This window comes from Gekko japonicus, unplaced genomic scaffold (assembly GCF_001447785.1).
Source record: "Gekko japonicus isolate JY-2015 unplaced genomic scaffold, Gekko_japonicus_V1.1 scaffold679, whole genome shotgun sequence".
Classification (NCBI taxonomy): domain Eukaryota; kingdom Metazoa; phylum Chordata; class Lepidosauria; order Squamata; family Gekkonidae; genus Gekko; species Gekko japonicus.
The window spans coordinates 33,419-55,939 of record NW_015160229.1 but is presented as its reverse complement, the minus strand read 5'-3'; the positions used below and the strand labels follow the sequence as shown (position 1 = coordinate 55,939).

The window sequence follows — 22,521 nt, the reverse complement described above, 5'->3', positions numbered from 1 at the left end:
ATGCAGGTCTCTAAAGCATCATGATGCTGATTCGACATATTTATTCATATACAGATAAATTCATAGATAAGTAACTAAACAGGTACAGGGCTATTTTTGGGCAGGAACGCACAGGAACGGAGTTCCGGCTGGCTCCCAAATTGGCCACGCCAGCAGGAACTCATTAGCATAATAGGCCACACCCAACAGCAGCAACTCATTAGGATTGGCTACAATTAGGGGTGTGTGGCTTAACATGCAAAACGCCCTGGGTTTTGACAACAAACAAGGTAAAGAGAATAAGAAGCAAAAGGTGGGTGTGGCTGGATGACCACACTTCTGGTAACATGGGGGTATGGCCTAATATACGAATGAGCTGTGCTGTCAGGGTGTGGCCTATTATGCTAATGAGTTCCTGCTGTTGGGTATTGCCTATTATGCTAATGAGTTCCTGCTGGGCTTTTTCTACAAAAAAAGCCCTGAACAGGTAGATAAGTAATGACTAGCAATTTGCTTCCATGTTTATACTTGAATGGAACTGAAGCAAATTCATGTTAATTTCTACAAGAATTGAGTTTTCTGGCCACATTCCGTGGATTTTGTCTTATGGCTCATTTGTTTATCAACTAATAGGAAAAGTTTAAAAATATAATTTCAATATAGTCATTGCTGTAGAGAACCTTAATGTGAAAAGTAATGACATTAATTAATGTTAGTATTCTTTATTGTGGTGCTTGACTGCCTGTTTAAAGTTCAGAGCAATCAGAGAGAGGGAGGGGGAGAGTTACTATGTGGGCCGGGCACTGAATCTTGACATGAAAGGAGGGCCACGTACCATGTGCCAGAGTTCCGGGATCATAGCCTGCATGGAGCTGGTGAGCCAGTGTAGATGGAAACAGAATTTCTTTCTCCTCGCACGTTAGACCTCCCTGTACATTTTCTGAGGGTGCATCTAAAATGCCAGGATAAACAGCAGGAGGTAAATTATTTTCCTGCCCATTGTGCCAACCTATTGGCCTCCTCATTTGGACCAGGTCAACAGAAGTGTGAGCTCTATTTCCTGGCCTGGCAGCACTCAAGCTATACAGTAAGTGGAGGGTGGGGATGAGAAGGCAGAAGGGGGGGGGGAATGAAAATGAGTAGGCTTAATTGAAACAAATGCAGCAAAAATTGTTTTAAAAATAAGCAAAAATATGTTGAAAGCAGAAATTTCTTTTTAACGAAAATGGATACCTCTATTATTGAATTACTTTCCCCCACCCTTCGTTACAGCTCCTGAAGTGCTTGCCCAGAAACCTTACAGCAAAGCCGTGGACTGTTGGTCCATTGGAGTCATTGCTTATATCCTGTAAGTACTAGCAAACAAATTCATGTTACTCATTTATTAAGTAGTCTAAAATATTATATCACACAGGTTTGGAACATGGTGCATGGGTGAGGTTGCTGAGAGGTGCAATGACCATCCTGATTTCCTGCAGCTGGAGGATACGTCATATAAATTCTTTAATGAATGAATGAATGAATGAATACAATATTATTTCATCGATGAAAACCATAGATTGTGTTAAATACAGAAAGACTCGTCTAGTTCGTATAATTGGTAGTCACCCCAGCTCCCCCCATTCACAATTGCCCAGGGGCACTCCTTGCTCATTCTGGTGCCTCTGCATGGAGCCTGTGCATCTGGCAGACACAGTTTGTATGGTCAAATCAGTCTTTCTGAGGAACACATCAATGTCCCATGTATTACCTGCATATATAGACCCCTGTAGATACCAGTTCATACCTTTAACACCAACACTCTGAACCATGCCTTGGCTGATTTCATGGGGATATACCAACAGTGACCATGTTACGAGGTTATATCAACTATTGGTATCTGTGATGTTTTAGTAGTATTATTTGTCCTCCGCACTTAAAATTCTTGGGGAAAGACAGAAATATAAAACTTCTGTATGTTTTTTAGTCTACCATTATATGCACAGCCTTTCTTTTTTTAAAAAAGAGGTGTCAGAACTCTCAAGCGGGAAATAAAGTTTTCAATCTGTGTACTGAAAACTCATGTAGTTTTAAACATTTTGAAAATAATTTTGTTGAAGAGGTTCTGGAACTCTGTTCCTGTGCATTCCCCCAGGGAAAAAAACCCCTGATTATGTGTAACCAAAGGTGTACCTCATGTCCCATGTGGGGTAAAAAAAGGATGGAGCACAAATGCACCGATTATTATTTTGTTTTTCACACCAGTCACAGCTAGGGTTACCAAACTACAGATGGAGCCTGGAGATTTCCTGGAATTACATCTGATCTCCAGACTGCAGAGATCAGTACCCCTGGAGAAAATGGCTATTTCAGAGGGTGGACTCTATGGCCATTGTACCCCACTGAGGTCTTTCCTCTCCCCAAACCCTCCCCAGGCTCCACCACCCCCCAAATTTCCAAGAATTTTCCAGTCCAAAGGTGGCATGGTGTTCCTGCTTTCTGCTGCTTTTTCACTACCACTTTCTTTTCTTTGTCCCTGTATGGTCCTCAGATATAATGTGACACTGGGTAGGCAAAAGCATTCTCATGTGGTACTTTGCACTTGCATAGCGTCTCACTGAAACTGGGCTGCTACCTGTGCAAAAAGAAATGACACCTGTTTAAAGGATAGGGTGTTGTGGCACTCCACAAGGTAACTCTCAAGCTGCTGACTCAACTTCCCCAATGACCACTTTTTGAGTCCTACAAGAATGAGTGGAATTGGCAAAGCACCATTCCCTGCACCCCTACTCTAGTTTACAAGATCCTCAATAAACTATGGTAATCAGTTTTATTGAAAGCACCCGTAGATCTAACAATAACAAAAGGGATTTTTTTACCCTTATCCAGTTGTCCTCAAACCTGTTCAAAGCTACGAGTTCTCTTGGTATTTCAAAAACAGGTAGTAAGCACCACCACAAAATGGTTTCCATGGAAGGGGGCCCAGCTTACCACAAATGGCTGCCGTCACAAAAAATCAGAAGACTCTGAGCTAAGCATCTTCCTGTGACAGAGGCAGCTGTTTCTAAATTATGGTCTCAGCTAAGGCAGAAATGCAGTGTTTCCCAGGCTCTTCTGAAGCATCTTCTGCTCTTGCTTTGGATCTCCTGCACTGAGTGGGGACTTGGACTAGGTAGCCTAGAACATCCTTTCCAACTGTAGAGTTCTATTACAAAGGATTAGACAAATTCATGTGAGGTACAACTATCAATGTGTTATGAGCCATGATGATGCATATGTAGATGCTGGGAACAACCAACAAAGGAAGGCCGTCATCCTCAAGAGAATGAAATTTGAATCATCCCCATAATTTGGATGTGAAGAGAAGGCCCTGTGGCACATGCCTTCTCTGAGAACACTGGTGAAAACCTGCCTCTTTGGGAAGCAAGTTTGGGATACTTTGTCACACTGGTGTTTGGGAGGGAGCTAGGGCTGCCAGGTTCCCTGGGAGGGTGGAGGTTCCCTCGCTAAAAGGGTCCCCAACAATGTTCCCTCTAAGCTGTGCAGTCTTGAGAGCAAAAATTCTGCTTTGTGAGCTACAGGCATCAAAGTTGTGAGTGAGCAATTTGGCTACTGCATAAATGAGTTTGCTCTGGAGCTATCCTTCCTGAGCTAAGACAAAAATGTGTGAGCCGGAGGCTAAAAAACTATGAGCTAGCTCACACTAACTCAGCTTAGAGGGAACACTGGTCCCCAATCCATCAGTCCAGAAAAGACCGGCAGGGGGAACCCCGCCCCCAAAGTGCCCGGTTCGGGCTGACGTGCCCGGTGCAATGATGTCACCCGGAGATGACATCATCACGCTAGGCACGTCGCTGGCTGACGCTCTAGCAATCAGCCTGAAAACTCTATGGAAAGGAACTGAGTCTCTCCTGCTATTACCTGTAAGTAACTTGGCAACCCTAGAGGAAGCTGAGCCCATTGAGCAATTCACACCCTCCTCATAGCTCTTCCACAAGCAGTTGCATGGGTAGAGAATTGGCCCTAGGCTGATGGTTAAGGAGTCAAAGAAGAATTTTAAGATGTTTTTAGGCAGCAGATATTTCTATCGTTTTTTATTTTGATCACTTTATTACAATGTTTTTCCGATAATAAGCTGTGATTTGAGCTTGAATTGGCTGGTTTAGCAGGACATTTTTTAAAAAAAATAAAAAAGGATAAAATTCTGTATCTCCATAGATACACATGGAGAGAGAGCAATGAGAAATGAAGCAAATTCTGCCCAACTGCTATTCTTAATATATGAGTGAATAAATTTCATCTTGGGGGGAAAAGTAAAATCTCACACAAATAAGATCCATTAAGAAATGCAACACTTGGTTCAGTGCCAACTTTAATTGCATCCAGACCTCAGTGACTTTTATCATCAGATTTGTTAATAGAAAACTCATTTTATGTGAAAAATTCTTTAGTAATTTTATCAGATTGAAACTCTATGTTATTTCATAAATTATAACCATCTTATTTAAAACACAAAAGAAACAACCCCTAAGATCAGATCCATAATACAGCTGTTTTAAATAAGAACCTCTTTTCCCCAGACAACAACCCCACAGACCTAAACTGAGCCTGTCTCTTCTCCCCAGCTATTATCAGGAGCCTTCCTTTTACGTCATCATTGTCTCCAGCCCTTCCTCACTGTAGGGCTGCCAAGTGGGGGTGGGGGGCGGGGAAACCCCTGCTTTGGAGGCCCAATTTCCACCGCCGCGGAATCGGGCCCCGGGGGGAACTCCGCCCCCCGAAGCGCAGCATGGCTGCGTCACCTCTGGCGACGCAGCCACGTCGCTCACGTTGGGGGCATGGCCCAGATCGTCAAAGGGAAAACTCTATGGTTTTCCCTCTGACGATCTGGGCCACGCCCTCAACGTGAGCGACGTAGCACGTCACTTCCTGTGGACCACCTGTGGACTTCCTGTGGACCACCGAGGAGCTCCTGGAGCCTGGTGAGGCTCCCCCGCTGCCAAGGTAAGAAGACTTGGCAACCCTACCTCACTGACACCCAATCCACAGCCTCCACCTCCATGGCAGAAACACATGGAGCACGCCAAACAATTAATAGGGAATGGGAACCCCAGGCACTCCCATCTTTGTTCCCATCCAGCCCCCTCCTTTCTGCATGGCCCAAGTGGAGGGCTGGACAGGGTCATGAGTAGGGTGGGCATTAACTGCATTTTTGCAGTTTGGTTCAGTTTGGGCGTTGTGAGCCATTTAACGTTTATACTCCTATTTTCTTCTCCCTGTGAAAAGCCATGGAGAGTAGAAAACAGGTTTAAATGGCTCAGAGCCATTTCACCCCCAGCTTTCTGCTTGCCGTGCCTTTTGGCAGCGAACAAAAAGCAGAGGGTGAAATGGCTGTGAGGCATTTTACCTCTTGCTTTTTGCTGGCTGTGGCTTTTTTTCAGCAAGCAGAAAGCAAGAGGTAAATGGAGCATTTCACCCCCTGCTTTCTGCTCACCACAAACAGCTGTGGCCTGCAAAAAGCAGGGGGTAAAATGCCTCCTAGCCATTTCACCCTCTGCTTTTTATTTGCCACCAAAAGCAGCGGTGAGCAGAAAGCTGGGGGTGAAATGGTTTTTACAGGTTCAGTTTAGTCAGCACTGCCTTTGCAACCAATGGCCTGAATCCTAGATCAAACATGAGAAGAGGAATTTTACCATTCTGATTGGGCCATTCTGACAAAGGGAGCTTTGACTCTTGAAAGCTTATCCTCTGGAAATCTTGTTGGACTTTAAGTTGCTACTGGACTCAAATATTGCTCTCTGGAGGGGAGGGGGAGTTTCCACATTGTTCTCCCTCTTGTGATTCCTCCCAAGCTGTCAGTTTACCTTCTTTAATCTGGACCCTTTTTATTATTTTGTTTCTTTAAGAGATTTTACCTTCAGTTTTCCAATAGAATGTTCAAAGTGGCTAAAAATCATAAAAATATAGTAAAACGATATAACTTTCCAAATGCACAATACATTTAATAAAATCAGCAGTATGTTTTAAAAAAACATACTAAAAGCAGCAATGGCAGCAATCACTATCTTTGGAAGACAGCTTAGAGCAGCCACCCCCAGTCTTGATACAGGCCCCAGTTGTCCAGGAAGGCAGACAAATTGGGCCAACCCTCTACATCAAGGAATCTGAGGGAAGGAGAGAGCTTCGGGATGGGCGAGCTCATTGGAAGGAAAGGAATGGCTGGAGTTCTACCAGGTTGAACCCTCTATCAGATGAAACACTGGGCACAGAAGACCCCTGGGATGGCCCAAGGGACCTCCAGTCTTGCAAAGGGAGGCTGAGAAGGGTGGGTCCGTCACCGTGTCTGGTGAAGGGCTGACCAAGAAGGATGGGTGGAACCAAGGAGCAGAAATTATGGAATTAGCTAGCCTTGTGACTGCTCTCCTCTGAAGAGCAGGAGGGAGGGGCGGGAGCAAGGCTGGGTGATTTAAGGAAGGAAGGCATTGCTGGCTGGGGAGGAAGCACTCAAGGTTCTATGCCACATGGAGTTCTAGCTGAGAGAGGAAGAAATACAAGGAGGAGTGCAAGGACATGGGTAATTTAACCCCCTCCGTCTCAGCATTCTGAGGCCACGCACCGGACTCCTGTCCAAAATCAAGCCCTGGAGTTGAGCCTCCCTCTCTCAGGTGCCAGGGACCAGAGAAACCCTGACACACCTCTATAAAGCACAATGAAAAACATGGCAATTGTTGAAATGTCTATTTCCCTCGGCTTGTATCCAAATAGCACAAGCAGAGTCATACTAGAGGAAAGCAATTTCCCTGCCCTCCCCCACATACTGCAGCCCTCTTTGCCCCCCCCCCTTGCTCCTTCAGGTCAGTGAACCCAAAGGAACAATCTGGGGAGGGCAAACTGGGATTCTGCAGCAGGAGACAGGAAGCTGTAAATATTACCCTCCTCTCATCTCCAAATGTTATTCCATTGGAGAAGCTGCTGCTACACTAATAGAAGGGCACCATAGGATCCAAAACATGGTCACACGTTTTCATAGCAGCAAATAGTTAAAAAAAAAGTTTAAAAAGTAATAACTATCACACAGTAAAACAGTTTTCCAACTAAATCAAGCCAGGCTGGGTTGACTGAATGCATCAGGGCTTTTTCAGTAGTGGCACTGCATTTATGGAATCCCTGCCTTCTTGATGAGGTATGAAGATATATATAGGATGAGGTAAGCATCAGGCAAGCCTCAAGAAGGCAGGGATTCCATAAATATATTACCCTATATTATAGTGTGTTGGCACTTTCCAGCTCTCCCATTGGCTGTGCTGTGCACTCCATCAGCCATTGGCCCGTAAACCGCCACTCAAGACTACTCGTATGCTGGGTGCTGGGTCCACTCCTCTCCCGCCCACTGTCAGCTTGGCCACTCTTCCCTGTCAGAATAAACTGCCAAAATGGCTTGTTTTAGTTCTCACTGCTAATGTTTTTTTGTAATATTCTCGCATGCTTTAATAAATATCCTTTGGTTATACTTGGTGTGCTTTGTGCTTCAGGTGCCTCAATCCTAATTCAGTACCTTAGACTTTAAGAGTCCACCTAACAAGTTAACTGTTGTGGAAACTCATTCTGTAAGTGGCCTACCTTGATTAATTCCAGTTAGCTTAGAAGCTTGCCCCTTAGCGTCTAAGGGGCTGGTGGCAGATACAACAACTGGTGAGTGTGTGGACACACAACCTGGGTTGTTTTTGTAATTTTGTGCTTTGCTGGCCTGTACCAAGAATCCCTTGGTTTGGGGATTCTTAACACACCTAACCATCAATAGTTTGTGCAGTATGTAAACCAGAAGCCATGTGCCATGATATAAAATATTATACGATGTTACACCTAAGGGAACTGCTACAATAGGCATGGGTAGGTAATAAATTCAACAAGGAGAGCTGTGTTTTATGCACCAAAAGGGGGCTTTGATGGTTTTCAAGACAGGGGCAGCATCACATATGTGGGGGGGGGATTCTGTCACCAGTTACAGGGTTATGCAGGTGGAGCACAGGAAGAAGAGTTTCTTTTACTTCTGGCCTTGGACACAAAGCAGGAACCAGGTGTGGGCTCAGAATGTGTTAGTGAAGTAGAACTGGGCTGGTTCTAGAGGGGGCAGTAGCCAGGGAGAATGCATACTGTAGGAAATGCAGGAAATGCACTATTTATGCAAAGGTTTCTATGCTGCCTGTGCTGAGTTTGTGCAAGAATAAGGTTGTCAGCCCCACCATAGGAACCAGGGTGTTTTACTGGCTTGAGAAAAGATAATGTTGGAAGTCTCAAGTTGTGGGGGGAAACCCTTTACATTCTTCCTCTGTGTCTTTCTGTCCTGTAATGGGTAGATAGAATTGACAAAGAGAAATTTTTCTCTGTCTCCCAAAATATTAGAACTCAAGGGCATCTAATGAAGCTGATGGGCAGTAGGTTGTGGATGGACAAATGGAAATACTACTTTACACAGAAAGTGATTAAAATGTGGAATTCGTTGCCAGATGTAGTGATGGCCACAAGGATAAACAGCTTCAAAAGGAGATTACATAGATTCATGGAGGATAAGTCTGTTAATGGCTACTACCCTGTTTTCCCGAAAATAAGACCTACCCCAAAAATAAGCCCTAGCAGGATTTCTATGCATTTGTGGTATAAGCCCTAGTGTGTCTTCTTGAGAAAAAATAAATATAAGACAGTGTCTTTGTAACGATTCCATGTTTTACTGTGTGTGTGTTTAAAAGTTTGGTTGGCATGGCTGTGTGAGGATAATCTAGAGTGCTGGACTCAAGCAAGTGATATGATTGGTGAGTGACAGAGAGGGGGAGGGGGTTTGGAATGGATGCTGTGTGGATGATTGGAATGTCTATCTGGTATGTCTGTTAGGTATGACAGTTGGAAAAAAAAACAGTTAGTCAGTCAGAAGAGTGTGCTGTGTAAAAGCAGTTGCTATGAGTTAAGTTCTGTCTCGGAGTTGAAGGTGACTCATCCCTGTGAGGGAAAGATTGGGTTCTGTGTAGTAAAAGAGTTAAGCAGTTTGTTCGTTTTAAGGTCTGAGAGAGAGAAGTCTTGTGTGTGTTATGAAAAGTTAAAGCATAAAGAAACAGTAACCATATATGGCCTAAGGAAAATATTGTTACAAAGTGACATGCCCTGATTCCTGTCAATAAGAGGGAAGAGTGTGTGAACATCAAATAAATCTACTTTTATTTAAGACACAAGTTCTGAACGAAATTCTTCCCAGGAAACACATAGTCCTTCGGAAGCCCAAACCCTGGGTCACAATACCAAAACTAGTAGGAAAAATATTATAGAAAAAGGTTGGGAAAGCCTAAATTTCCCTGGTGGCAGCCAGATTACCCTGAGAGCAAACATAAAGAACATTTTAAAGTAAAACTAGACCTCCCCAAATAAGAGGTCGTCACAGTCTTATTTTCGGGGAAACACAGTAGTCATGGTGACTGAGGGGAACCTCCACATTCAGAGGCACTAAACCTCTGAAACCCAGAGCTAGGAGGCAACATCAGGGGAAGGCCTTGGCCTCTGTGCTCTGTTGTTGGGCCTCCAGAGGAACTGGTTGGCCACTGTGGGAGACAGGATGCTGGACTAGATGGACCATTGGTCTGATCCAGCAGGGCTCTTCTTAATTTCTTAATTTAAAATGTCCTACTTTTTTCATTTTGTACATTAGGCTCTGTGGGTATCCTCCCTTCTATGATGAAAATGACTCTAAGCTTTTTGAGCAGATCCTTAAAGCAGAATATGAATTTGATTCTCCGTATTGGGATGACATCTCTGAGTCTGGTAAGGAGCAAATATAATCACCATAGTTACTAATGCGAAATGCACGATCAGTATCACTTACGGTGTGCACTTTTGTTCCACTAAACCTTGTGTTACAGAGTTCTCTTCTTGTCCCAAATGCACACTCTTATCTCCCTTTCTGCATTTGGAAGTTCTCATGTGACCCTTTTTCTTCTCTCCCCCAGCTTTCCTGGGAGAATAAGTCTCTATAACGTATAAGGGTCAGGGTGTTGTGCATGTTGCGAGTCATCTGGAAAATGTGCAGAATGTGGTATTAGGTGCAGAATTCAGCTTAGGTTTACTTTTTAAAGATTTTTAAATTTCTAGCCCTCATAGGTATGAAGATAATGGTTGAAAGTCTACCTACTGAAAATTCAGAGCCTGGGAGAATTCACAATTTAGTAGTGTAATAGTTGCAGGATTCAGTTTTTCTTTGTGCAGAAGTTGGACAATCTTGGCACAGAATTTTAATTTTTTAGTGCATGCAACTCCTGGAATGAGAGTTAAAATATTGTTCCCTTGTTTTAAAAATTCTAAGTACCATACAGAATAGCACCTGAGTGCAGATCCTGCATTTTCTAAAAATGAAATCATAGTCTCCTAAAAATCAGGCAACATCATATATATATCAAACCTTATATTAATTATGTAACCCCCTATGCTTGCAAATAAAATGGCAGTCTGGTTAGACACTTTAATGTTGTATTAAATTATATAAGGCATGGCTATTCAGTTGACTGACTTGTTTGTTATTGTGGAAATAGCCTTGTGTGCATAAAATGCTGCTTCCTTAATTTACATCAGGAGATACTGATCTTTTTTATTATGATTCCTTGAGGAACATCATCCTAATGATTCAGAGCATTTCTGTGCTGGGTAAATTAAGATGAACCTTTGATACTGCGGTGGCTCAAGTGGTTAAGATGCTGAACTGCAGGCTGTGGAAGGTCAGTAGTTCAGAAGTTCGAGACCCGGGTGCCGCATGATGGAGTGAGCTCCCATCTCTAGTTCCAGCTCCTGCCAACCTGGCAGTTCGAAAGCAAGAAATTGCAAGTAGATAAATAGGTACCACTTCAGTGGGAAGGTAACAGCGTTCCGTGCGCCTTGGTGTTTAGTCATGCCGGCCACATGACCACGGAAACGTCTTCGGACAGCGCCGGCTCTTCGGCTTTGAAACGGAGATGAGCACCGCAACCCTAGAGTCGGATTCGACTGGCTTTCGAGCAAGGGAACCTTTACCTTTACCTTTGATACCATGGTGTGTCTTTGTTGTTCTAGACACCAAATACATTTCTTTCTTTCTTCCCTACCCCCTCTGGACACAGCTAAAGACTTTATTCGAAATCTGATGGAGAAAGACCCCAATAAAAGATATACCTGTGAACAGGCAGCCCGACATCCGTGGTAAGTGGTTATTCAGTTGATTGTCATGTGCAGAAACTTTCAAAGTAATTTTGTCTTCATTGTTAATGGGTGATATCAAGATCTTGATTCAAGGAGTAAAAACACACAAGCAAAAATGGCCCTGGAAATCTTTGCTTCACAGTCCTGACAGAGCATCACTAGTGACATTGATTTAAAGCCCTCAGCAGAACAGCTCTGTGATTGTAATCACATTATACTCTTAGGCTTGAGAGTCAGTCTTTGAGGGCAAGGAGAAGGTATTAACAGAGTGTGAAAGCAGAGAATACAAGAACTTTTTTTCACTGACAATAAAATAAGGCCATATTCACACATATGGGAAGTAGCTGATGCCCTCAATGCATATGCTACAATGAATGTCTGGTGCACATGTTTGTATTCGCCAGGTTCATAACTCAATAATGCGTGTCCTTTGACTTCAGTCTGGTGCAGTATATGTGTATATGATGATAATGCATGCTGGGCCTGTGCACATGGGAAGATGGGGTAAGAGTGGGCTGAATGAAAGGTGATCCCACTGCCTCACTATGCACTTAAGTAGGATGGTGCCCTATACAAACAGGTATTTTCTCATTGTTACTCTGCCAGTAGATGGTCGCTATAAACTGGAAATTCCCAGTGTGAAACAGAGCTCTGGATCCTGAAATATTACATTGAAACACTCCTTCATTCCATCCAGAATTATTTCCAGCAAAAATGAAATATGGAAAACTCTTAGCTGTATGTTCAAATTTCAAAAGGGGGAGAATGCTGTGTACTTGAATGAGATCATCCAGTTATGGGCCACAGGAAATTAAAGAAGGCATAAAACTGAAATCTCAAACACAGAACTAATGATCAGGAACATATTTCCTGGAAGAAAATAGGTCACTGTACTTTTGACAGAAAAAGATTTTTCCGAGATGTTTTATCCAACATCCACAAGATATGCATATCTGATTATTGGCTTGTAGTTCCTGGAATGTTAGTTACTGGAACAAGATGAGAAACCACAAAAATATGGTGAATGTACAGTGCACAAATTTGAAGCCATTCTAATAAAAGCCTTAATTAGTTTCTCCTTCTCTTCTTATGTAATCCACTTGCCTCCTAACCAGCATTCTGATTCTGTCACTGAAGGCCAACTAAAATTCCTCTTCTCATGTTTGATCTAGGATTCAGGCCATTGGTTGCAAAGGCAGTGCTGACTAAACTGACCTCGTAAAAACCAGTATTTGTAAGGCCACAATGGTTATATAATGGCTTACTCACAATGGTTCTGATCCACAGAAAGTGGGCTGTGCCTATATCTTGTTGAAATCAGTGGGAGAAGATGACAGCAGTGCCACTTGTGTCAATGAAACTTACTTCCAAGTAAACAAGACTACACCCTGATCCTCAACCATTTCTACTAGGAAGTCCCACTGATTTCAGCAAGAGGTGGCAGGTACAACTACCTGCCATTGAGAGACATTGTCTCTGGATCTGTCTTGGAGAGCAAAGCAGAGGAACTGCGGTCAGCAAAGAATACATCATTCAAGACAAACATGACAATCTCTAAATATGAAGCACGTACTCAAGCCAGGCCCACCATGATCACTTGACTAAAGTGCTCATTCTTACTTTACATTCTTACTTTACACAGTCCAAGAAGAGCAATGCAAACCCCCCACATCTTAGTCACAAGGCCAGTTCTCCATGCCTAACTTTGGCATGGTCAGTCATACCTCTTAAGGAAATGACTACACCTTAGTATAAATCATTGCAGTTATTATTTGCTAAGATAAATAGTTGTTATGAGCCTAGCATCTCAATCCTAATTATTCAGGTGGGTAGCTGTGTTGGTCTGAAGCACCAGAACAAAGTTTGAGTGCAGTGGTACCTTTAAGACCAACAAAGTTTTATTCAAAGCATAAGCTTTTGTGTGCAAACCACACTTCTTCAGACAAATTGGAATAAAAAGGGTCCTTGAAGAGATTTTATTCCAATTTGTCTGAAGAAGTGTGCTTTACCCATGGAAGCTTACACGCGTTAAATAAAATGTTGTTGGTCTTAAAGGTGCTCAAACTTTGTTCTAATCCTAATTGTATTTATTTAAAAGTTCCAATGATTTCAGTGGATTCAAACTGTAAGCCCATTTACTAGGAACCCAGGTCTGGTCTACATGTGCTTCAGAATGAGGTAGGAAAATCCTAAGGTGGTAGAATGGGACAAGTGGGAGGGCATCTCATTTCCTTCTCCCCCACTACTTCCTCTTTCCCTTTCCTGAAAGCCCCCATAGAGTCTCCCCCTTTCCTGCTTCCTCCTCTCCTTAGCGTTGTAAGCTTTAATCCATTCTCATTTTAGATATGTGATTTTAGGTTTTACTTCTTTACAGGGGTCGTTTCGTAGAAAAAGAGCTAGGGGAACTGATTAGCATAACTCATTAGCATATGCCACACCCTCTGACATCACCGGAAGTGTGTCATAAGGCCACACCCCTTGACATCACCGGAAGTGTGTCATGAGGCCACACACCCCGCCCCCAACAGTCCTGGCCGCCACCGCCGGCCTTGCAGCTCCACTTCCGAGCCCCATGAGGGGCCCGGCGGTGGACCTGCAAGGCCAGCGGGAGTGCAAGGAAGCCCCGCGAAGGCCCTCCCTGGCCCCAGGCAGGCAGGGGTGTGGAGAGGCAGGGAGGAAGCAACCTCTTCTCCTGCCTCCTCCTGGCTGAATGAGGGCCGGAAGCGGGGCGGCCGGAAGCGGGGGGTGGGGCTTCGTCATGTGCCCCGCCCCCCGTACCTCACCCGGGGGAACTGCGATCCCCCCCGAAAAGACCTCTGCTTCTTTATGTATTTTATCATACCATTTTACCGTTTTACTGATCTATTTGAATGTTTTGTAATTTTGTTATGGCCTATGGCTAATACAATAAATCCTTTGGTGATGATTAGCGTTGTAAGGCTTGCTGAGGGGAAGCAACCTCAGCAGGGTATAATACTATAGACTCCATCCTCCAAAGCAGCCATTTTCTCCAGGGGAAGTGATCTCTGTCATTTGGAGAGCAGTTGTAATTCTGGGTGATCTCCAGTTCCCACCTTGAGGTCATTGTGTATTAAATCTGGTATACATTTTCTTAGTCCCTCTGCCATTATTGTGGCAAAGATTTTGTAATCTATGTTCAACAGAGAAATAGGTCTGCACGACTATGGTAGTGTTGCATCACTGCCTTCTTTGTGTACTAATGTTATATACACCTCTTGCCACGTTGGAGGTATTGTCTTTCCTTCTTTTATCTCATTCATAACTTTTTGTAACAATATCCTTAAAACTTCTTCAAAGTGTTTGACTGCTGTCAACCCATCCGGGCCTGGTGCCTTATCCTTTTTTCATATTCTTTATTGCCTGGGAAATTTCTTAAATTGTTATTGTTTGATTCAGATTTTTTCTTTGTTTAGATGTAAACTTTGTGATCAGAACATCTTTTAGGTATTCTTTTAATTTTTCTTCTGGAACAGACTTCTGCTTATATAATCCTGAAAAAAACATTGATGAATTGCTGCTGTATTTCTTTTTCTACATATGTGATTTGATCTCCTTTCTTTACACCTGTTTTGATGCCAATAACAAATAGTGGTAGAAGAAAAGAAATCTTATCTTGCCATTGAACAGTCTTTTTGTTGAATCTGCCAGTCTGTATATCTATATATTTTTCCTTTTAACTACATCACAAAGAAGCCATAACACTAAATTAATCAGTTCTAATAAAAAAAGAGGATGGAGGATTATATAGTCCACATTTATAAAAAAATTTCATTAAAAGGAAAAACAGAAGTTTGATTTGGCTTAGTTAGATTCAGTTTGGTTTTTCAACATTTTCAAGAAATTTCATCTGACAACCTGATAGTTTGCTGAACTTTGCTGAAATTATAACTCCACTGAAGTTCTGGTTATTGAAATTAGGTTGGGATGAGATCCTTTAAAGTTGAGCCAAAGATGGGAGGGAGTCAGAGATGATTTTAAAAGATCTTTAAGGCAGAAAGCCTACTTTGCTGCCCTTGGTGGTATCAGAACCCACTGGGGCCTAATAAATCGGGTCCCCTTGGATTCACCTGTCAGTTGGGTCTCCCCTTATGGAGAGAGGTGAGGTCAGAAATGGAAATCCTCCTCTCCTGGTGCTTTGATGGGCCATGCAACAAGATACGTTTTAAGTCCAGAGCCTTTTACAATGCTTCTGTTCAGATCACCATTTTCCCTTCAAAACCAATCTCCACAAACTTTTAAGACACTTTGTGGAGGTTCATGGGGCGCAAAAAGCAGAGGTTTAAACTCTTGCATTTGCCTCCCCACAAAAGCTGCCAAAACATCTCCATGAAAGCCACCAAAAGATTGGAAACAGCTGAGCCTGCTCTGCTCTGAGCCTGCTCTGAGCAGGACTCCTGTGACATAGTGTTTAGATTGGAAACAGCTGAGCCATGGGGGCAGCCTGCTCCCATGGCTCTGCTGTTTAGGCCCGAAACAACTGAGCCGCAGGAGCAGGCTGCCTCTGTGGCTCAGCTGTTTCAGGCAATGACCTCACAAACTGGTTCCGTTCATATGCAAGCTGACTGGGTTCATGGGTCCGTGGTTTGGTTCATGGTTTGCCCACAAACCATGAACCAAACCACAGTTTTGAGGTTTGTGCCCATCCCTAATTGTATACTCAGATATCATAAAGGTGCACATATCAGGGAGCCAAGATTGGCTGTGGCTCCTTCTTCATATAGCAATTACCATAGCCAGACCATGTAAAATAAGCCTTTGTTTCCTTGTAATTATCCACACAGTGTATTTCTCAAGGAAATCAATGGCAAAAAACCCAGCTGAATTGGAGTCTATTTGTAAAGTAAAAGAAAAGAAAGATTGTGATAAAAACCCTATTCTTAAAGCAGCACCTTCTCAAAATGCCTCCTTTTATTTTTATCTTTTTCAGGATTGCTGGTGACACAGCCCTCAGTAAAAATATCCATGAATCTGTCAGCGCTCAGATCCGCAAGAACTTTGCAAAAAGCAAATGGAGAGTAAGCAGTTGTGTTTTCGGTTGATGTTGGGAAGAGATGACATTAATCTTTATCCAGGCATTTTTTACAGAGCTGAATGTGGAATACTTCACACCATTTTTCCCCACCAGAGCTTTTAGCTTAATGCAATTGACCCATTATTTTGTGAACAAGTGCTGTTTATTATAGCCCTGCAAAAGGGCTCCCTAGAGAATGGATTGGGCCTTTTGTCTTTTTCTAGTTTCTGTCTTCCCAAAGGAGGAGCTCATAAAAATAAAACATTGCCTTCCATCACCATCCTACCACAAAAAAATCCCAGTTCTTCCAACTGGAATGTAATTGTTAATATACCTGCATTACAGCATCATCCATCTGCTAAAAGCAGTGAGACTTAGTTGTAACAAGACCTGTCATATTGCTGTCAGTTAGACTCAAGCATAACTGCACTTCTGCAGACTGGAGAGAGTTTTTGGTATTCCTGACATGTGCTGAGTTTTATCATTTCATTCCTTATTTCTAGTGGCTTTCTGATAGGAAAGCAGTAATGTTGCAGATGGCTAGTAATCAAGGAAGGGGATAGTCTAGGCAAAATTACCTCCAGTGGTCCCTTCCCACTAAGCATCCTGCCTCCTTTCACGTCCAGCTATATGGGCATTCAGCAAATATAGCCCATTACAGTAAGCATAGCCTCATGATGAAGTGAATCAACAGTATATTTCCAATACGTCACCAAGAGAAATGAATTGTTGAAAGACAGTTTTTGTACACACCCTTGTTCAGAAGAAGATCATTGTCTAAACGGCACACCATTCCGGAGACCACCGTCTACATTCACTATATATATTACTTATTTTCTTTTATTGAATATTATGATTTATGAATATATTACCAAGCGCTAAATTGTCACAGTTCTTTTTCCTTTTTTCATAAATTTTTCTTGCTACAGGCCTGGCAGGAGGTGAGCACGCGGCCTGCCAGTGAGGGAATATTTTTGCATTTGATCATTATGGTTTGGTGGGAGAGTCAGCCATCAGCTCTGATTAATCAGGTGGTTATTTTGTTTGCCCCCATGGGAGTGGTTTGAAGAAGTACAACTTAGTGTACCTTTGTCAGATGTCAGAGGTGGTGCCAAATGCCCAACAGCCCTTCTCTCCCTGTTTGTTTTCCAGCAAGCATTCAATGCCACAGCAGTTGTGAGGCACATGAGAAGATTACACCTCGGCAGCAGTTTGGACAGTTCAAATGTAAACATGTCATGCACTCTCAGTCTGGCCAACCCCCTCCCCGATGGAACAGCCAAGAAAGATTGTGAGTATATGACCACCCGGTAGCTGCCAGATCTTGCGGTGGGTGGCAGGGGTCATCCTGTGATCTTCCTCTGCCCATCACTTCAGCTGTGACCAAATGCCTTGGCAGCAACAGTCAAACCAGGTTAAAGCCCCTTTCCACCTGCCAGCTCTTTGGGTAGTTGGGTAGCCGTGTTGGTCTGCAGTTAGAAGAGCAAGATTCTAGTCCAGTAGCACCTTAAAGACCAACAAGATTTCCAGGATAAAAGCTTTCGAGAGTCAAAGCGCCCTTCTGACAAATGTAAAAGTAGAAGATCTGAGTCCAGCAGCACCTTAAAGACAAAGCTTATACCCTGGAAAGTGAATGACTAGAGCAGGCTGGAGCATTGTGGGTTCAAGGAAACTGTGTGCTGTATGAAGGTATCTAGTCCCCAAATGAATGTTTGTGTAGCAGTGCCCTCAGATAGCCATCTGTTACCATCCTAATTCAGCATTGGTAACATAACCCAATATTTCAGCTTCCTGTGTGGAAAAGCTCCACTATTCTACAGTGCACAAGGCCCATGACTTTCCTTCTGGAGCATAAAGAATATCCCCCAGATCTAGCTAACAAAAGGCTTTTAATGGCTATCTTTATGATGGAAGATGTGATCAAAGCCTCTTCCTGGAGAACCGTGGTGCTGGCAGTGTACAAGAGAGCCGGGTGTTTTATGCGCTAATGGGCTACGTTCGCTATGTGAGGAATGCAGGGGTCCTCACTGATGTCCACAGGGAAGCGGGTTGTGTGCAGAATATGCACCACTGAATCCGCAGTTGCTGGGAAACGAGAAAGAGGTGTCAGCTGTCATTGCACTTTGCTTGTCACATTTGCCTAAGAGACAGGGCTCCTAAAGAATGGCTGCCTGGCAACCAAATTTTTACTTATGCTCTTTTCTGGATCTGGAAAGATGATACAAAGACTGTTGTTTTTACTATTCACAATCATATTCTTATCCCACGCTCTCTCCAGTAAACTCATACAGTTATCCCATTTTAGCCCCACAGCAACCCTGAGAGGGAGTTGCTAGCCCAGTGAGCTTTATAGCTGTGGGTGGAAAGTGAACCTACCTCAAAAGGAGTCCCCAAAACAGGAAGGTAAAGCGATTGTAAGCTGCTTTAAGACTTCTTAATGTGGAGAAAAGCGGGTTATAAAAACCAACACTGCTGCTTCTTCAGTGGCAGCAGTCGGTGTGGCAGTCAAATAATGCAGGCTTCATCACTGTCTTCCAGAGCATCATTGGATGTCTGTTTTGAACATATCTAAGATGGGTTACATGTGCCACTTTCGCACCTGTTCAGTTAGCTGCATTCCTCTCGCTCCTCTGCCCTTAATCTTCACAGCCATGATACTTTCAGTCACACATATAATTAGGAAACTCAATGCAGCTTGTGAGCACACCACAGAGGGAGGAGGGGCATCAGCCTTCCCTCCCTCACTACTTTCCGGACCAGAACTGGCCATGCCCTTGACCTGATTCATGTCACAGGTGTCATGTAGTTTGGCCCTAAGGAGCGTGACATGACAGCATTCATTCACGGGTTCCACCCATGTCTGCCAATGCCATTTCAGAGATTTTGTCCATTGCAAAGTGCCATGAGAGCCCAGGCCCATGGTGCAAGGGGACCAGGAGATCTTGTTCTCCACCTCCAAGCCTTTTCAAGTACTGAAACAGCCTGTTTTGGCACTTGCAAAGGGGCAGATGGGGTGGGCCCTTGGAGCACTTTTAAATGGACAAAATCTTTCCTAAAACAGTTTCAGTAGACATGGGTCAGACCCAGGGCTGCTGTTAATTTTCCTATTAATGAGCATTGGGTCAGGCAACCGTAAGGAGAATAGGGAGACGCCTCCCATCTCTAAGTCACTCACTGTGAAATGTAAATGTTTTGTTGACTAAAGGCTTGGGACCAACAGTAGACAGGAAAGGGAGGCAGCAGCAGATGAGGGGGAGGCCATGGTAAAGCAGTGTTGGAATGTGTATGCATAGCTGCCTTTTTTGCGCAGTTGAGAACAGATGTAAGCTCTCTGAATACAAACAGTTTATCAAATGTTCAACTATGGTGATCCTGGCTTGCAGACAGCTTCTGAACTGAACCATCCAGATGATTCATCATCTCTGGTGGGCTACTTCTCCATGTGGCTGCGCAAAAACAAGCCCACCTCTTTCTTTGAAAACTGAAACCAAACAGCATCACTTCTCCAAAGCAAAGAGGTGATCTTGTCCCCCCCCCCCCCCCCCCGGACATTTTCTGATGGGTGCCAGCCTTGTAGCAATGATTGTATGGTGGGCCCCTCTTTTCCCCCTCAAAATTTGAAAAAGGCTTACACGTTCAACGTCTGGACAGTGTAACGTCTTCACATTCTTGCCATTACACGACACCTAACTCATTGGTGATTTCTGGTCCTTTTTCTTTCAGGTATATCCCCATCTACTCTCTGTAGTTTTGCATCATCAGCTTCATCTGGCATTTCAGCTGTAGGAGAGAGAAGAACCAGGCAGACCACAGTAACAACAGTGCATACGGGTACCAAGTGATCCAGACCTGCCACTTACCCATACAGAAGGAGGAGGTCAGAAGTGGGTGACATGCCCAGGCGGGCAAACAGGCGGGCAGGCAGGCAAACCTATACCCGGTGATTTCATCCTGTATTGCAAACTCAGCAAAGGACTAGAAGAAAAGAAGGATTTTTTTTTAAATGTCCATATTTTATACTGCAATTCTGAAATGTTGCATTTATCACAAACTGCAATGACTCCCACAGGGTGGGAGAGAGGGGGTCTGGATCAGGTCCGACAGTATCTGGTGCTGATTGAATGAATCTAGGAATGTTCTGACTAATGGACATTCACATTAGTTCCTCAGTGATTCACTCTTTTCTCAATGTAGATAACAATATGTGCTTTTTCATTAACTAAAGGTCTCAACTGGATTATTTAAATACGGTTAATTTCAAGCATTATTAATTTTTATTTGGGGCTTTCCCCCGTATTTCCCAGCTGCATCCATTTTGTTTAAAGTCGCATTAACATTTTCAAACCTTGAGGGTTGCAAAAGCATATAATTATTTTTTTAAGATTCACAACGTTGGATTGCAAACTTGTCTGGATTTTGCCGTGATTGTGAACATTAACAACTTCCTTCCGACTTCTCTTGGGGAAGAAGTGGACAGGAATCAAGATTACTTCCCATCGTGTGTAAGGTTGCTCTGATGCAGCCTCATTCTGAGTTGTTGCTGTGAACCTGTAGCCAAGGCTATGTTTAAGTACAAGAAAGAAGGCAACAATGACTTGTGGAATGGGCTGTAAGGGAAGCTGTGCTTGACACTTCCTCTCGTGTGTCACTTCTTGCCAGGCTCTGCCCTTCTCCCTTGCGGTGCCTACCATCTCTTCAGCCCTAGCTTATTCAGCTTTATTCCCTTCATTTAATAGCACTGCTTGAACTAAATCTTTATTTGGGGGTCAGGAGGAAAATCCCTAAAATATTCTTGACATACATACTGCACCATAATGCTGTGCATGTTTCTGTACATTGTGGTGCTCCCATGCCTTTGTACACCCGTGAGTAAAAAAGCCCTAGTGTGGTAAACAAGGTCCATTTCAAAGAGACAGATATAGGGTGAGCTGAACCTCTCTTGTCTGTGTTCGGCTTCCACAAATTGCCTATGAATGTTTTCCCTTTTAAACATCTATACCAGGGGCAGGCATCCCCCAGCATGTGTGCAGAATAGCAGCACACGGATAGTTTGTTCAGCAAACAGGGCTGGTTCTCTGTCCGAGCAACCAAGCTAAGTCCATAAGCACAGGCAGTGCCCACCTGGCCCAGTGACATAAGAGAAAGAAAAGAGTGTGGCTTATGCCTGACAGTGCCTCCCAGGCCCATGGAGCTGCCAGCCAGGTCTGAGAAGGTCCCTGAGGTGCTGACCCTGCTTATGTGTCTGCCCAAGTGCCACCCTTGTCTCTTCCCCCGCAGCCTTTTCAGCTCACTAGCACACCAACATCTTCATACATAACCATTCTGCTCTGTGCTTATCATTTTTTGATAAAAGCATGTGGCAAACCTCTGATAGGAAGGGCTGCATATGTAAATGTAATGGCTGTTCATGCTGATTTTACCAAGGGCTGTTGTACATGATCAGAAGGACTAACCAATGTGGAGAGAAGAGCCATATAGGATGTGTCATGCTAGGAGGGCCTTGGAGGTTTAAACAGATGCTCCTTCTCCCCAGCTGCTCATTAAAACAAAATCCTGTTCCCTACTGCAGATCTCCCGATGAAGGCACTTTCCCTTGCATGTTTAACACATGCAGGCATCTAATGTGCTAGATATGAACAAGTCCACCCTAACTCATCTAGGGGGTATGCTTGCAGCCTGTGTCTGTAGGAAAAATTCCAGACTTCAGAGATCCTTGCACAACAGAGCTGGTTCCAGATGCGGGGTGGGGGGAGGGCTGGGGCAAGATGCTCTGCAGTGGCCTACCTAAATGTTGCTTCCCACCCCCCTCCACATGCACAAAGTCACCCACCTGGAGGGCAGAGTAGAACACAATTCAGTCGCTCTTCTTTAAGCTCCAGTGGTGCAAGTAAGACATCCCCCTGGTACACCATGGAGCTCAGGGGAATGAAACAGGAACTCTAGAGGACAACTAGAGTGAGTTTGGCAGTGAACTCATGGTAAAGCTGCAAGAACATCTTATAGGACATTTATGAAATCCTATGAGATGGCGGTGAAGGCTGCTAAAGAAGAATTTTATACAGCCTCCATCACGTCTGCTAGCTCTTGCCCGGCACAATGATGTAAGGTAATCAGGTCTTTAATGTCTCTCACAGAGAGAACACAAAAATAACAGGGATTCAGTCATTAGCTGTGAGGCATTTGCAAGCTTTTTTGCAAATAAAGTCTTATCGCTCTGCTACGACCTCCCAGCCAACATTGATACAGTATGTGAACTGCCCCTTGGCTGTCTTTGGATTCTGTATTTGAAAACTTCAACCGACTCTCCCAAGCTGATGTCG

General features: G+C 43.7%; 1 protein-coding gene across 1 annotated transcript in view; it reads left to right on the top strand.

Moving 5' to 3' along the window:
* Positions 1-20,164, top strand: part of CAMK1D (calcium/calmodulin dependent protein kinase ID) — a 239,085-nt gene extending 218,921 nt beyond the window's left edge. The window contains exons 6-11 of the mRNA XM_015412002.1: positions 1,252-1,327; positions 9,653-9,765; positions 11,091-11,169; positions 16,118-16,205; positions 17,354-17,492; positions 19,925-20,164. Of these exons, the coding sequence (XP_015267488.1) occupies positions 1,252-1,327; positions 9,653-9,765; positions 11,091-11,169; positions 16,118-16,205; positions 17,354-17,492; positions 19,925-20,043 (614 nt within the window). The 3' untranslated portion in view covers positions 20,044-20,164. The remainder of the gene's footprint in view (positions 1-1,251; positions 1,328-9,652; positions 9,766-11,090; positions 11,170-16,117; positions 16,206-17,353; positions 17,493-19,924) is intronic.
* Positions 20,165-22,521: the final 2,357 nt, after the last annotated feature.